This window comes from Hypanus sabinus, chromosome 16 (assembly GCF_030144855.1).
Source record: "Hypanus sabinus isolate sHypSab1 chromosome 16, sHypSab1.hap1, whole genome shotgun sequence".
NCBI classification, from domain to species: domain Eukaryota; kingdom Metazoa; phylum Chordata; class Chondrichthyes; order Myliobatiformes; family Dasyatidae; genus Hypanus; species Hypanus sabinus.
In genome coordinates this window covers 75973541-75988460 of record NC_082721.1, presented here as the reverse complement: position 1 = coordinate 75988460, position 14920 = coordinate 75973541, and the positions used below count along the sequence as shown (strand labels likewise).

Below are 14920 nucleotides of genomic sequence, written 5' to 3'. Positions count from 1 at the left end.
GCTTTACTGGTTATTGATTTCCCACAAGTGCAGGTGGCCTTTGCTTGCATGTGTGTATATTAAGGGCTTTCCTTAATAGGACTGGATTTCTACTCTCACAACATACAGGTTATGGATTGCAAGATAATCGGTGGAGGGGCAGGAAGTGTTGAAGAAACAGGTAGGATGCAGGAGGACAGACAGATCAGGAGAATGGGAAAGAAAGTGGCAAATCAAATACAATGTTGGAAAATGCATGGTCATTTACTTTGGTAGTAGAAATAAATGTGCAGACTATTTTCTAAACTGGGAGATAATCCAAAAATCTGGAATGCAAAGGAACTTCAGAGTCCTTATGCAGAACACCCTAAAGGTTAACTTGCAAGTCAAGTCAGTGGTGAGGAAGGCAAATGCCATGTTAACATTCATTTCACGAGGTCTAGAATACAAGAGCAAGGATGTGACGCTAAGGCTTTATAAGACACTGGTGAGGCCTCACCTTGAGTATTGTGAACAGTTTTGGGCCCCTCATCTTAGAAAAGATTTGCTGGCATTGGACAGGGTCCATTGGAGGCTCACAAGGATGATTCCACGAATGAAAGGGTTATCATATGAGGAATGTTTCGTGGCTCTGAGTCTGTGCTCACTGGAATTCAGAAGGATGAGGGGTGATCTCACTGAAACCTTTTGAATATTGAAAGGCCTAGACAGAGTAGATGTGGAAAGGATGTTTCCCATGGTGGGAGAGTCTAGGACAAGAGGGCAAGGCCTCAAGATAGAGGAGACCCCTTTCAAAACAGAGATGCAGAGAAATTTCTTTAGCCAAATGGTGGTAAATTTGTGGAATTTGTTGCCAAGTGCAGCTGTGGAGGCCAGGTCGTTGGGTGTATTTAAGGTAGAGATTGATAGGTTCTTGATAGGACATGGCATCAAAGGTTATGGTGAGAAGGCCAGGAACTGGGGTTGAGGGTAAATAAAAAGGGTGAGCCATGATTGAATGGCGGAGCAGACTTGATAGGCCAGATGGCCTAATTTTGCTCCTATGTTTTATGGTCTTCTATAGTCTAAAATGTATGGGATGCACTGAAGGAGTCAACATGTCATCTACATGCACTGCAGACTAGGATCAAAGAATCTCAGCTATTCCCTTACCTGCTTACATCAGTGTGTTCTCCTGCCATGCCAGCATACTAAAAGAGCTATGCAAGTACCAGGATCATAGTGGAAAGCATCTGCCGAAAAGGAAATTCCACTGTCTACATAGTTCATGGGGCATTCTTCAGTTCATGCCACATTAGTGCTGAAGATACAACTGCCATCAGTTGTGAAGCCTTTTCAATCAATGTAATCACTGCAGGTGGAGGATGAGCAAGGTCTCCCGCAGCCTGAGAGATACAGCAGTGTGAGGAAGGAGGTGGCTACCGGGAATGCCCTTGCTCAGCATCCATAGGCTTCACTTCCAGCTGAGCAGAGGAGGTAGACACTAACCACATGAGTTTAAGGGGGGGGGGGTTCTCTTTAAAGGGGACGGCTTTGATAAGGAGCTCAAAATAATATTCCATAATACAAACAAGGTGATTTCCCTACTACAATCCTTAACACTGACATAGATAACTTCCAGGAACTGTGGCTTAGGTGTCCAACTGTTCTGGATAACACATGAATGATTTGATTCCCTCCTCCAATTACTTTAATGGCTACTGCAAAATCTCTCCATTTTCTGTTGGAGCTGCACCCTTACTTAATAATTTAGACCCCTGGAACAAATATATTTTCTGTGAAGATCTCCAGCACACAAGTATGAACAGTGGTGCACAGTTTGTCTGGATGTACATTACAAGATGAATTTCCTTTGTCCCACTATGTGAAGATTCTCACTCCTAAGGGAGACCATATCACGTACTTCTAACCAGGCCCTTCTTTATGGTGAGCCTGATAGTGAATTACAAACAAATTACAGAGGCAGGCCTGCATTTTGTGTGTGTTTAACAAACTGCACATCTCATTGAGCAAAGACGGGGATTAGGCTATACTTCTCTTACTTGCAGCTTTTACCCTGCCTGTAAAGACACATACAATGTAAGGGTTACTTAACGAATCATGCCTTTAAGGGCTGTCACCAATTTCAGATGCTATGCAGCAATGTGTCAGGAGAAACTCTGTGACATCTCATCTTAACAATCTATTAAATTGATTTTAATTAATTCTGTGGATTTTTGGGAGGGATCTCACTGGGGATTGGTATTTATCATAGCCAAAAATGTATACAGTCCACTTCATTTTGTGGATTTTTTTTTTTGCCAACAGAAAGGTGATAGAGACTAGATTATTTGTTTTAGAACATTGATTGAATTGAGAGATGTTCAGAAAAAGTATATTTAGAAGTTTCCTAATCTGCTCACAAAATGTCACTGTGTTTCACTAGTATCATATTGAGGGATAAATATCAACATACTTGTCTCTCTCTTCAAAATCGAGCAAGAGATATCTTATACCTAGTAGAACAATCACCTTGTAGCTCCAACCAACAGCATTCAGTCCTGATGCTATCTGTGTAGAGTTTGCATGTTCCCCTTATAGGCGTCCTCCAGGTGCTCCAATTTCCTTCCACATTTGGAAAATGTGTGGGTTGGTTGGTTAATTGGCCACTGTAAATTGTCCCAGTAGGTAAGTAAGTGGGTGAGGTGGAGTGAGGGGAGCTGTTGGGTATAAGAGCATAAAATGGGATTGGGGTGAGATCAGCATTTAAAAAAAATAACAGTTATTGCAGCTCAGGGTGTTCTGGAATTTGGGAGTTCAATTCTGGCACTGTTCTGTAAGGATACTCTGTACGTCCTCCCCATGGAATGCATGGGTTTTCTGCAGTGCTCTGCTTTCCTCCCATAGTTCAAAGACACACCGGGTAGGTTAACTGATCATTGTAAATTGTCCTGTGATTATGTTAGGGTTAATCAGGGTTGTAGGGTTCTTGTCACAGCATGGCTCGAAGGGCCTACTCTGCAATGTAATGCTAAATCAATAAGTAACGACTTGGAGGTGGGAACAAAACATAAGGCTCCCCAATTTACTAATGACACTGAAAAGAGGTAGAAGGGCATATTATGATGAGGACAGTGTGATTCTGCATTGGGATCTGCAACCTGGCAAATGGAGTGTCATGTACAGAACAGTCAAGTTGGGCCCTTCAGTAAGAGGAATCAGAAAGATTATTATTATTTACATGCAGAAAGACTGTACAGATGGATCTAGGAGTTCTAGTGCATGAATCATAAGAAGATAGCAGGCAAGTTAAGGAGGCAAACATGTTGGCTTTTATCGTGAAGATGTTCGAGTTTGCACATGGGGATGTTTTGATACTGTTGTACAGGGTGTTAATGAGGCCACAACTGGAATATTGTACACACTTTTGGTTCACTTACCTAAAATAGGATATACAGTAATAAAATTAGAGGCAATCAACAGAAGATTTCCCAGGCTAATTCCTGGGATCAGAAGGTAGATAGTTATTTGTATTCCTTGCAGTTTGGAAGAACAACAGGTGACCTTACTCATAAGATATACTAAGTGGGCTTGATAGGGTAGATGTGAAAATGTTATCACAAGTGAAGAGTCATGAACAAGGGGACAGAGTTACAAAAATAAGGGGCCAATCCTTCTAAACTGAGATGTGAAGACATTTCTTCTCTCCAGGAAAGGAGTGAATCTCTGGAACTCTTGACCCTGAGGCTGGTGGACGATCACTAAATGTACCTATGATAAATATAATAATGAAAATATTAAAGACAGATGTCTTTGAAGAATTGGGGACTGTGTGGAGCTTAGTGCAGTCAAGTTCATAATGAATGGTTGAATAGCAAGGCAGACTTGAGGGGTCTGGAGGACCACTGCTCTTATTTTTGCCTGTTCTTTGAGAGTATAACCCATTGGTAATTTTTTTTTCTAATTTACTGCTTGCTGCAGATTTGACTGGCAGAAGGTAAATTAAAAAATGGATCTGCAGTGATACAATTGCTCCTACACCAAAATACTTTATGCCTAATTCCCTTCAAGATCCTACAACCAGCAATATTGTGTTTTTGGTTATGTTAATTGAGAAGCTCTCCATGGGAACTCACTAATTCTTCTCCAACCATGGCATGGGTTGGCCCCCATTCACTGAAAGCATTGAACAAGTATACTGGACTCTCATTAAAGTTCAACCAAGGTGCAGATAATGGACAGTTTTCGTTACCAATGGAAAGATGGGATTCATCCCACTCTTGTACCTCAACTGTTGGAAGGACAGAGACTGATTCCTGATCCATCTTTATTTAATACTCAGTTTGTACTAGGAAGATTTGCAAGAGTTTTGGTGGCAGGCACACACAAACAGACAAAGAGTTTCCACAATTTCATACATAATCCGACGATAACCTGGTTTCCTGCCACAAGAAAGTAAAAAGCCCACACAGAGCACAAAGCATTGCAGAACACTTACTGGAGTGTTGTTTTTAAAGAAACCGTTTCACTAGAGATATCATCAACACCAGTAAACTAGCTACATGGCACCACTACAAACTGCACTTAGTTCAGTTTGATGTGACATCTAATGGCAGACATTTTCCTAGAAGTTGGTTAAACAGTGCTCCCTCACACATGTGGTTTGATGAGTTCGGCCATAACCATCTTCACTGATTGAAGTAGGAATCTATGAACAAAGTTACGTTTTCCACCCTGTCTGTCCAGTTGGATCAGGGTAGAATTTTACTTGTATCACCGAGTTCTGGATTGAAGGTGTAATTCCTATAGCTTCATCTCCAAATAACCAGCACTGCTCACTCATGCGGCAATATTTTTGCAAGAATTCACGTCCACAGAGCATTGACAGTATACTGACTAAATGGCCTTCATGGCTCTCCCTATACCAATCTCTGTTGAGTCCCAGTTTCTCTAATTGAAAAGGAGAGGTATCCTAGTCCCTAGTTATCATTTTGCTCTTGATGTACTGTACTGTGCAAAAATCTTCAGCACATATAGAGAGCTTGGGTGCTTAAGACTTTTGCTCAGTATTTACTGTATATGTCAATGTGGAGTAGAGTGCGAGTTTAAGACACCAGGCAAGGTCATTTCATTCCAAATAATTGGTTTTCTGATCATTATAGAATCTCTCTGGTGCTTTCTACAACCTCCCTTCTTCCTTCCCCTTTTTCCAACCATGATTCTCCTCTTCCTCCCCCTTTCCCACTCTCAGTTCATATCAGAGACCCATATCAGATTTATTTTCACTCACATGTCATGAAATATGACTTTTTTGCAGCTGTAAAATTACTACAGTACTATGCAAATGTTTTAGACACCCTAGCTACGTCTATGTGCCTAAGACTTTTGCACAGTACTGCATGTATCAAATACTTTGAGATTCTCTTTAATCTTACTGGCCAAGGACTCTTCAAGGCCTCTCCTGTCTCTTGTAATTTCCTTTCTGAATTCTTTCTGGCTTCTCTATAATCTTAAAAGCCTCTTTTGATATTAGCTTCCTAAACCTTACTTGTGCTCCCTTTTCCTTCTTGACTAAATTCACTACCTTTCTTGACATCCAAGGTTCCCGTATTTTGGCATGCCTTTCCTTCCTTCTTAATGGAACCTACCTGCCTGTACTCTTTTGAATTTGGTCTTAAAGTACCCTCATATCAGATTGGACTTGCCCAAAAACAGCCATTTTCATTCCAATACCAGACAAGAGAAAGCCTGCAGATGCTAGAAATCTGAGCAGCACACACAAAATGCTGGAGGAACTTAGCAGGCCAGGCAGCATCTAGGAAAAGAGTACAGTCAACGTTTTGGGCCGAAAAGTTTCCATTTCCATTCCAGCCACCTCTCCCAGATCTTGCCTAATATTCTTGTATTTGTGCTCTCTCCCACAAGGTCCTTCCTTGAACTCATCTATAGGTATCTTAAAATATAGGGAGAAGAGATTCTGCAGATCCTGGTAATCCAGAGTAACACACACAAAATGCTGCAGGAACTCAGCAAGTCAGGCAGTACTGATGGAAATGAATAGACAGTCATAAAATATAGAATTGTGATCATGTTTCTTAACTGTTTTCCCATTGAAAGTTCAGTCATTTCCCAACACTGGGTCTAGTATGGCCCTTCCTCTTGTTAGTTTATCTACATATTGATTTAAGAAACCATCCTGGATACACCTCATAATTCTGCTCCATCTAAACTTCTTACACTAAGGAGATCCTCTGAAAGGCACTATTACACCAGATGAACTCATAACAATCCAGTAGTTACTAAGATAAACTTTTTCTTTTAAATGCCAGTTTATTAAACTGAATTAAAATTCTCCCTCTGCCTGTTGAGATTTAAACAGATGTTTGAAGGCTTGGGAAGGCCAGCTGTTATGATAGTAAGGTCCTTTGCAGATGGGTAATGGGTACGAGAGATTAGGGTGTCAGAGTGTGAGGCTCAAGGGATGGGACCTGGGCTTCAGTGGATTGCTGCAGAGGAGGACCGAGTGAGGGAGACCAAAATGAAACAAGTTAGGGACATTAGATAGCAGCTCCAGTTCAGCAATACGCTACAAGAACAGATTATTACTGAGACAGTCCAATGATTATCACTCTCAGGATGACATGGTCAAAGTTGGAATACTCAAATGCTGTGTACCATCTGGCATAGAAATCATGTTGGACCACAATAGTAGTTCACGCATTAGGAGCCTGGTCAAGTTTCTGCAGTGGTGGGGGTTTAAAATGAAATGGAAAATATCACTATTGCTTTTCATTCCCATATTAAAAAAACATTGATTTTGCCTCTGTGCTCAAAACATGAGTGGAAAATTCTGCTTACTGAACATTGAACAAGCAGAGCCATAATTAAGAGAAGTGCAGAAGGATGCATAATGCTTTAAAATAACAATAGAATGCAGAATGGCAACAGGAAGTGCATGGTCCAGCACCAACAATGTGACAAAGGTCTGTTCCAGCATTAACCTGAGCAGCACCATCTACATGAATATAGGCTGCAGTTCTCAGCTCCAGAAACATCAGCCTCGTGTACCTTACAGCAGGCTGATGTTTCTGGAGCTGAGTTGTAACATCAGCTGACAGTATCACACTAATAACACAATCTTACGTCACCAATCATGCTTGCGTGACTTGAGATTCATCAAAATGCCTTCCAGCAAGTATTCGCATGATGTGTGGTGAGTGAGTAAATCAAGTACTCCTGATTAGCAACCGACTATAAATCTCAGACCTGTTCAGTTTCAAAACTCTTTGATTAAATGCATCACTAGTAATTTAAAAAATACTCTTATAACCTAATACCCAGAAGCTTCCAGGGCTAGATTGTAAAGGCTGTACTTCTAAATGGCATTTCATGAGATGACACATAATACATTAAGTGCTCATGACTTTAAAGTAATTTATTAGGGTGAACAGAGAACCACAGGACTGTGCAGAAGTCTTTTAGCACCCTAGATTTTAAAATATGGTTTCAGATGAGGAACATCAGCGAGGCTTTCTGGTATTACCTGGAGAGAAAGGAGCAAGGAAGACAGTCAAAGTCTGCAGAAGAACTGTGGTAAATTCTCCTTGATGCTTGGAACTACCTACCAGCCAATTTCTTATAAAACTTCACGACAGTGTACCTAAGAGAACTGATGCAGTTATAAAGACCAAGGGTGGTCACACCAAATATTGATTTGATTTAGTTTTTTACAGTTTACTGCTCTTTATAGTAACTTGTTTGATATTTAGAAACTTTTCATTTCATTTTTTTGAAAGCTTCTTCACTTTACAGATTTTTTTTTACATATCCTTAAGACTTTTGCACAGTACTGTGGACCCTACAGGAATCATCACTGGTTGTAAGCCCAGAGATCAGTCCATTATTTGCTGGCTTATGATGCTTACATTGCATATGGTTGCTGTTTTTGTTACTTAGTGGACATAACATCCTGTGCTCTAGCTTCATTGAGTTGACAACTTATTTTAGTTAAGCCCAGGGCTGTTGCTGGGCTGTCACGTTGCACTCGTTGAATCAGAGTTGACCTTCTGGCTTGATAGTAAAGGGGCAGCAAAGATGTATCAGACCTTGATGATATAAAATGTGGTGCTGCACTTTTCTGCTCCTGTTGGTCCACACAGTTGCCCATGATTCCAAATATATACTTCGCTTATCCCATTTAGCACAAATGTAGTGCCACACTACATGCCAAGGGCTCCTTGGTGTTAAACTGGGATTTTATAATCCTGCTCAAGCTCTCAGATCTTCTTCCACCGTTCTTTTAAACAATTTCCCTCATAAGATCAGCTTTTTAAACTACACTCCTAAACCGTAGAATTCAGTACCTAAAACTATGAGGGATACAGACTCAGCTGACACTTTAAAACTCCAGCTCAAAACCTATTTATTTAATCTCATGTTCAACTAACATCGTTTTGTCTTCTATTTTCATGTTTATTTTTATTTTATTTTCATATTTTACTACTGTCCCATTGTAAAGCACTTTGAATCAGATCATCTGTATGAAAAATGTTCTATCAATAATTATTATCTTCATTTGTACCATGCAATGCAGAAGTCCACCATTCTGTCACAGCTGTGCATGTCACAGACAGTGTGAACCAGCAGAGGCAGGTTTGCCATGTGTTGACTTACACAGTATCCGCCACAGAAACAGACTGATAGATTTTTTGGGGTTCAGCCAGTTTGGACAGTGCTGCTGCTAACAAGCTACTCTTAGTGATAAACACCGAGGACTTCCAATCAGAGTACTGAAAAAGGTCAGTAATCAGGAGGTGGTTTCTATAAAGTCCAGAGTTAATGAGGAGGACTCTTGGGACACTCCTTCCTAACCAGATGCCACTGTACTGTCCAGTCTTGTTAGTGAAACAGGATGAAGATGATGGAGGAATTGGGTGCGCTTGCTGTAAGTTTCTCTTATCTGAGAAAGGATGCAGCAGTGTTGAAAGCAGTCCAAAGGAGAATCACAAGGTAATTCTTGGAGTGAGGGGACTGACCTATCAAGAGAGGCTAAGCACTTTGAGTCTGTGTTCCTTGAACTTAGAATAGCGGTAATCTTCAAATATAGAAGATTCTAAGTGGGTTTGATTGGATAGATATATCTGCTTGTGGGAGAGTGACAAACAAAGGGACACAGCGACAAGGGGATGATTACTGAAAACTGGGGTATGTAAAAATTTCTTCTCTGTAGGGGAGTGAATCTCTGAACTTCTCCACCTCTTAGAATGATGGAGGCCAGATCATTGTCCATCTTTAAGGTGGAGATACTGCAAATATTTGAAAGATTAAGAACTTGGGGATTATGGGGATGTGGGACAGAAGAGAAGGTGAGAACAACATCGGGTAGCCTACTACTGCTCCAATTTTTGTGTGTTCTTATGCATTTTTGTCATGGAGTAGCTGGTGGGACAATTTTCAAGATATTTCTGAGGACCGGAAGCAGCTTTGTCATGTCTGTATATATTGCCTAGGCCAACACTTCTTGGTCCTGCTGAAGGTTCTCGGCCCAATGTCAATTGTACTCTCTTCTATAGATGCTACCTAACCTGCTGAGTTCCTCCAGCATTTTGTGTGTGTTGTCTGGATTTCCATTATCTGCAGATTTTCTCTTGTTTACTTTTGGGTCCTTCTAGTTTTATTTTTCCATAGGTTCAATGTACAGTATGTGCCTACTATGACTGGAAAATAATCAAGTACATTGCTGCAACCTTTTTAACCAATGATACAGCTTTTTTGTTGTAACATGTTCCCTGCTTAAATGAACTTGGGTGTGAAACTATTTCTTCAAACCTCTTCCAAATGTTGGTTTTAGAATTGCAGTTGCTTTTCCCCAAGAATTCAGACAGATGGACAATAGGCACAATCTACTTTTTACAGAGAAAGGCTTATATTGTTAATTTAAAATTTGAAAAAAGAAAATAGGCTAGACATGGTCTTTTTCAAAAACTGCTGGGATGGGGAATTACTGTATAATACAACTTAGCATTATCTTGGTTCAGGATTCAACTTACCTGAATCAAAAATTGCCATTATCCACAAGGTGTAAATTAACTGTGCTGGCTGTTTATTACATTACACTTTGGGCATCGGTCAAGGTTAATGTAAGCATACACGTCATGAGAACACACACATACACAATGGCTGCAGCAGTTGTGATTGACAGCAAAGTGATCTATTTTATGGGTAGTTAGCAACTCTAAAAGGAAATGTCAGAGCTGGTTACTGGCACTTGATACAAACCTTTGAAAGATCACCTGACAGACTAATTGGAGGAAGTTATTACACCAGACAGTCCTGAATGCTGAATCTCATAAGCATCACTATCAAGGACAACAGGGCAAACGTAGCCTTTGAGGACCAGTCAGTGGGCATCTCCCATTGTTCAAGGTCACATTAGATTTTCACTTTGCTAGTTTATTTGAGTTGTCTAATTCATTCAGACTTGCTGCACAAACAGGTCTGAATGAATTAGCCTGAGCAAGCCAGAATTCTGAATTAAATTCTCATAAAAGTGTCAGTATATTATTCTATGATGCAATTTTGATATTAGTCTAAACACAGGCATTTCCAGCTATCCTGGACATAGGTCTTCTCAACGTTTAAGAGCTAGGAAGGGAAAAGCTGTAGCTCCTGAACAGATGTGAGAGGGTGATCAGGATTGCTGAGAGATCGTTTCACTTGAAAGTTTTGCCCACTGGCTGTAATAATAACTGTAAAAAGAATGGCTGAATTGATCATAACCTAAAATGGAAGCAAAAGTTTGTAGATCTGGTATGAAAATACAGTGGTGGGAGTCTCCATTATGGAGCAATTGGCCCTGCTGATCATTATGTTAAAGTTAGGTTCAACGCTGAAAGATGACAAAGCATTAGAGCAAAATTGTCAGTTTCATTAATGGACCCAGGTATTTAATGCGAATTTTGGTAAGATAATTGATTGGACACCGGCTTACTGTGGTTTTCACAAGGTCAATGAAGACAGATAAGGTCTTCACTGACCTTGTGGAAAATGGAAATAAGTTGATGTGGTGTCGCTATACTTCCAAACCCATCTGTTGTGTATTCAATGTTTCAGTAATGTTTGAGCGTGATCAGAAATTTGGCCTTCGAGTCAATGCAGCAAGGTTGATGGCACCTTTTACTTATTTTGCCATTTAAAAAAATAAATTGGTGACATGGGTTATAAACCAGCAGGGGAGGTTTGTCAGGTGATCTTTCAAAGGTCTGTATCAAGTGCCGGTAACCAGCTTTGACATTTCCCTTTCGAGTTGTTAACTACCCATAAAATGGGTCACTTTGCTGTCAAACTTCGGGGCATTTGATTTCTTTTTGCAGATATCCAAATGCTAATGAGATCACACCTTTCTGGATGTCAGTCTGATCTGGCCGGATTCTCTCCCTAACAGACTACTTCTCAGTTAGCACATTGAATGGGCTTTCCATAAAAAGGGGACAATTGATGAATTGATTTGGAAAGCCTGCAGCTTTGATCACTGTTACAAAAGCCAGGTATCTATCCCCTGATGGCAACTTCCTACTTTTGGATGCTGCAGAGATACCTGCATAAAAGACTACCTCTCAGGTGGCCTCTGATTGGCAATATGCTTTTCCTTGAGATATCTGACTTTAGGAAGAGATGTAGCTTCCCGAGGCAGCGGTCAGATGCTCTGGGAGAGTTGTCTGATTTTACTGGGATCTTTCTGAAGCATGTGATCCAATCAGAGTGATCTACAACCAGTGGCAAAGCAGTATGGTTGCCAGAACAGATAGACATAGGCTCAGTGGGAGTAAACTACTAAGGCCAAACACTCAGAACCTGGTTTATTATCACTGCTACATGACGGGAAATATGTTGTTTTGCGGCTGCAGTACATTACAACATATAATAAAAAATTATAAATTAAAATAAGAAACATATACAGTGGATTATGGTTAATTGGGGCAAATTGGGACCAGCATATTTTGGACTAATTAAACAGCTGGCCCTATTAGCTGAAATTTCATTGAAACAGCGAAAATGCATAACAAAGACAAACCACTGTTTAACTGAGTAGCAAATTATGCATTTAAATGAAATACAGAACAAATCAGAACACTAGCAATACCTCTACAGTATTATAAAATGATGTATTAGTTTCACATTATTATTCATGGAAGAATTCAACACTGCAGTGTTCTTTTGATCGATTCTAAATGGAAAAAAAATAGTGCAGGCACCTAGTACAGATAATGGACTACCTTATTGCCTTCCTGCATAAAGTAAGAATAAAAAAGCAGAATGATTAAAAAAAAATCACTGCTTTTAGACCATAATAAGATCATAAGCTAAAGGAGCAGAATTAGGCCATTTAGCCCATCGTCTCCTCAGCCATTCCATCATATACTTTTCAATCCCATTCTCCTGCCTTCTCCCTGGAAACTTTGACAGCCTGACGAATCAATTTCCGTTTTAAATATACTCAATGATGGCCTCCACAGCCATTTGTGGCAATGAATTTCACAGATTCAGTACTGGCTAAAGAAATTCCTCATTTGCCCTCTGGTCACAGACTCGCCCAAAACAGGAACATCCTCTACACAGCCACTCTATCCAAGCCATTTAATGTTCGATAGGTTTCAATGAGATCCCCCCTCATTCTTCTAAACTCCAGTGAGTACAGGTCCGGAGCCGTGTGCGTTAATCCTCACATTTCCGGAATCATTCTTGTGAACCTCCTCTGACCTTCTCCGATTCCAGCACATTCTTTCTCAGATAAGTGGCTCAAAACTGCACACAATACTCCAAGTGTGATGACAAATGTCTTATAAACCCACAGCATTATGTCGTTGTTTTCATATCCTAGTCCTCTTGAAATGAATGCTAACATTCCATTTACTATTCTTACCACTGACTCAACCTGGAAGTTAACTACTAGAGAATCCTGCACATGGACTGCACCTCTGATTTTTGCATTTTCTGTCCATGTAGAAAAGAGCAAACACCTTTATTCCTTTTACTAAAGTGCCTGATCAAACACTTTCCTACATAATATTCCATCTGCCACTTCTTTGTCTATTCTTCTAATTTACCTCCATCCTTCTGAAGTCTCCCTGCAGAAGGACATAGACAAATGTGGTTTCAGGGTACTTGGAGGCACATGATAAAATAAGCCAAAGTCAGTATTGTTTCCTGACAAATCTGTTGGAATTCTTTGAGGAACTAATAAGTAGGATAGACAGACCAACACTGGTAGAATGATGTGCAGTTGGACTTTCAGAAGGCATTTGACAAGCTGCTGCACATATGAGGTTACTTAACAAGGTAAGAGTCCGTGGTATTACTGGAAAGATACTAGCATGGATAGAGCATTGGTTGATTGGCAGGAGGCAAAGAATGGGAATCAAGGGAGCCTTTTCTGATTGGCTGCCAGTGACTAGTGGTGTTCCGCAGGGGTTGATCTTGGGACTGCTTTTATTCATTTTATATGTCAATGATTTGGATGATGAAATTGATGGTTTCAAGGTCAAGTTTGTGAACTACACCAAGCTAGGTGAAGAGGTAGGTAGTGTTGAAGAAGCAGAGAGGTTGGATGAGGACTTCGATTAGGAGAATGGGCATACAAGTGACAAACAGAATACAGTGTCAGTAAGTATATGGTCATGCACTTTCGCAGAAGGAATAAGAACATAGACTATTTTCTAAACAGTGAGAACATTCCAAACTAAGGTGCAAGAGAGTCCTCATGCAAGATTCCCTAAAGGTTAATTTGCAGGTTGAGTCGATAGCGAGGAATGAAAATTGAATGTTAGCATTTGTTTTAAGAGCACTAGAATATAAAAGCAAAGATGTAACATTGAGGCTTTATAAGGCACCGATGAAGCCTCACTTGGAGTATTGTGAGCATTTATGGACCCTCCTTTAACTAAGAAGGGCTGTGCTGGCATTGGCGAGAATCTAGAGGAAATTCATGAGCATGATTTTGCGAATGAAAAGGTCAATGAATGAGGAGCGACTGATGGCTCTGGGCCTGCACTTGATGGAGTTTAGAAGAATAAGAGGGGAGTCCCATTGAAACCTATCGAATGCTGAAAGGTTTAGATAGAGTGGATGTGGAGAGGATGTTCCATATACTAGGTGAATCTAGGACCAGAGGGCACAGCCTCAGAATAGAGGGATGTCCAGTTAGAATGGAGATGAAGAAGAATTTCTTTAGCCAGAGGGTGGTGTATCTGTGGAATTCATAGCCAGAGGCAGCTGTGGAGGCCGGCTCATTGGTGTATTTAAGGTGGAGTTTGATAGGTTCTGATTAGTCAGGCTGTGAACAATTACAAGGAGGAAGCAGGAGAATGGGGTTGAGAGGTAAATGGATCAGCCATGATGAAATGACAGAGCAGTTCAATAGGAAAAATGGCCTAATTCTGCTCCAATGTCTTGCTTCCTCAATGCTACCTGCCCCTCCACCCATCTTTGTAACTTGGCCACAAAGCCATTGATTCTGTCATTCAAATTATTGACATATAACGTGAAAAGAAGCGGTCCCAACACTAACCTCTGCGAAACACTACTAGTCTCAATCTGTCAACCAGAAGAGGTCCTCTTTATTCCCTATGCTTGTCTTCTGGTCAGCCAATCTTCTATCCATGCTAGTTTCTTTCCTGTAAAAACTGTGGGCTCTTAAATTGCTTTGTCGCCTCACGTGCGGCAGTTTGTCAAAGACCTTCTGAAAATCCAAGTAAATAACATTCACTGGTTCTCCTTTGTCTATCCTGCCTATTATTTGCTCAAAGATTTCTGTCCGTTTGGTTAGGCAAGATTTCCACTTAGCCTATTTTATCATGTGCCTCCAAGTACCCCAAATCTCATTCTTAATAATGGACTCGCACATCTTCCACTGAAGTGAGGCATATAATTTCCTTTCATCTGCCTCACTCCCTTCTTAAAGAGT

General features: G+C 40.5%; 1 protein-coding gene across 7 annotated transcripts in view; it reads right to left on the bottom strand.

Moving 5' to 3' along the window:
• The window catches only part of LOC132406451 (EVI5-like protein), a 255316-nt gene that overhangs the window by 12538 nt on the left and 227858 nt on the right, over positions 1 to 14920 (bottom strand). For 2 of the 7 annotated variants that reach the window (XM_059992151.1, XM_059992152.1), the window contains one exon: positions 2491 to 2678. The exons of the other annotated variants lie outside the window; for them this stretch is intronic. In XM_059992151.1, the coding sequence (XP_059848134.1) occupies positions 2526 to 2678 (153 nt within the window). In that variant the 3' untranslated portion in view covers positions 2491 to 2525. The remainder of the gene's footprint in view (positions 1 to 2490; positions 2679 to 14920) is intronic. 7 annotated transcript variants of the gene reach the window in all.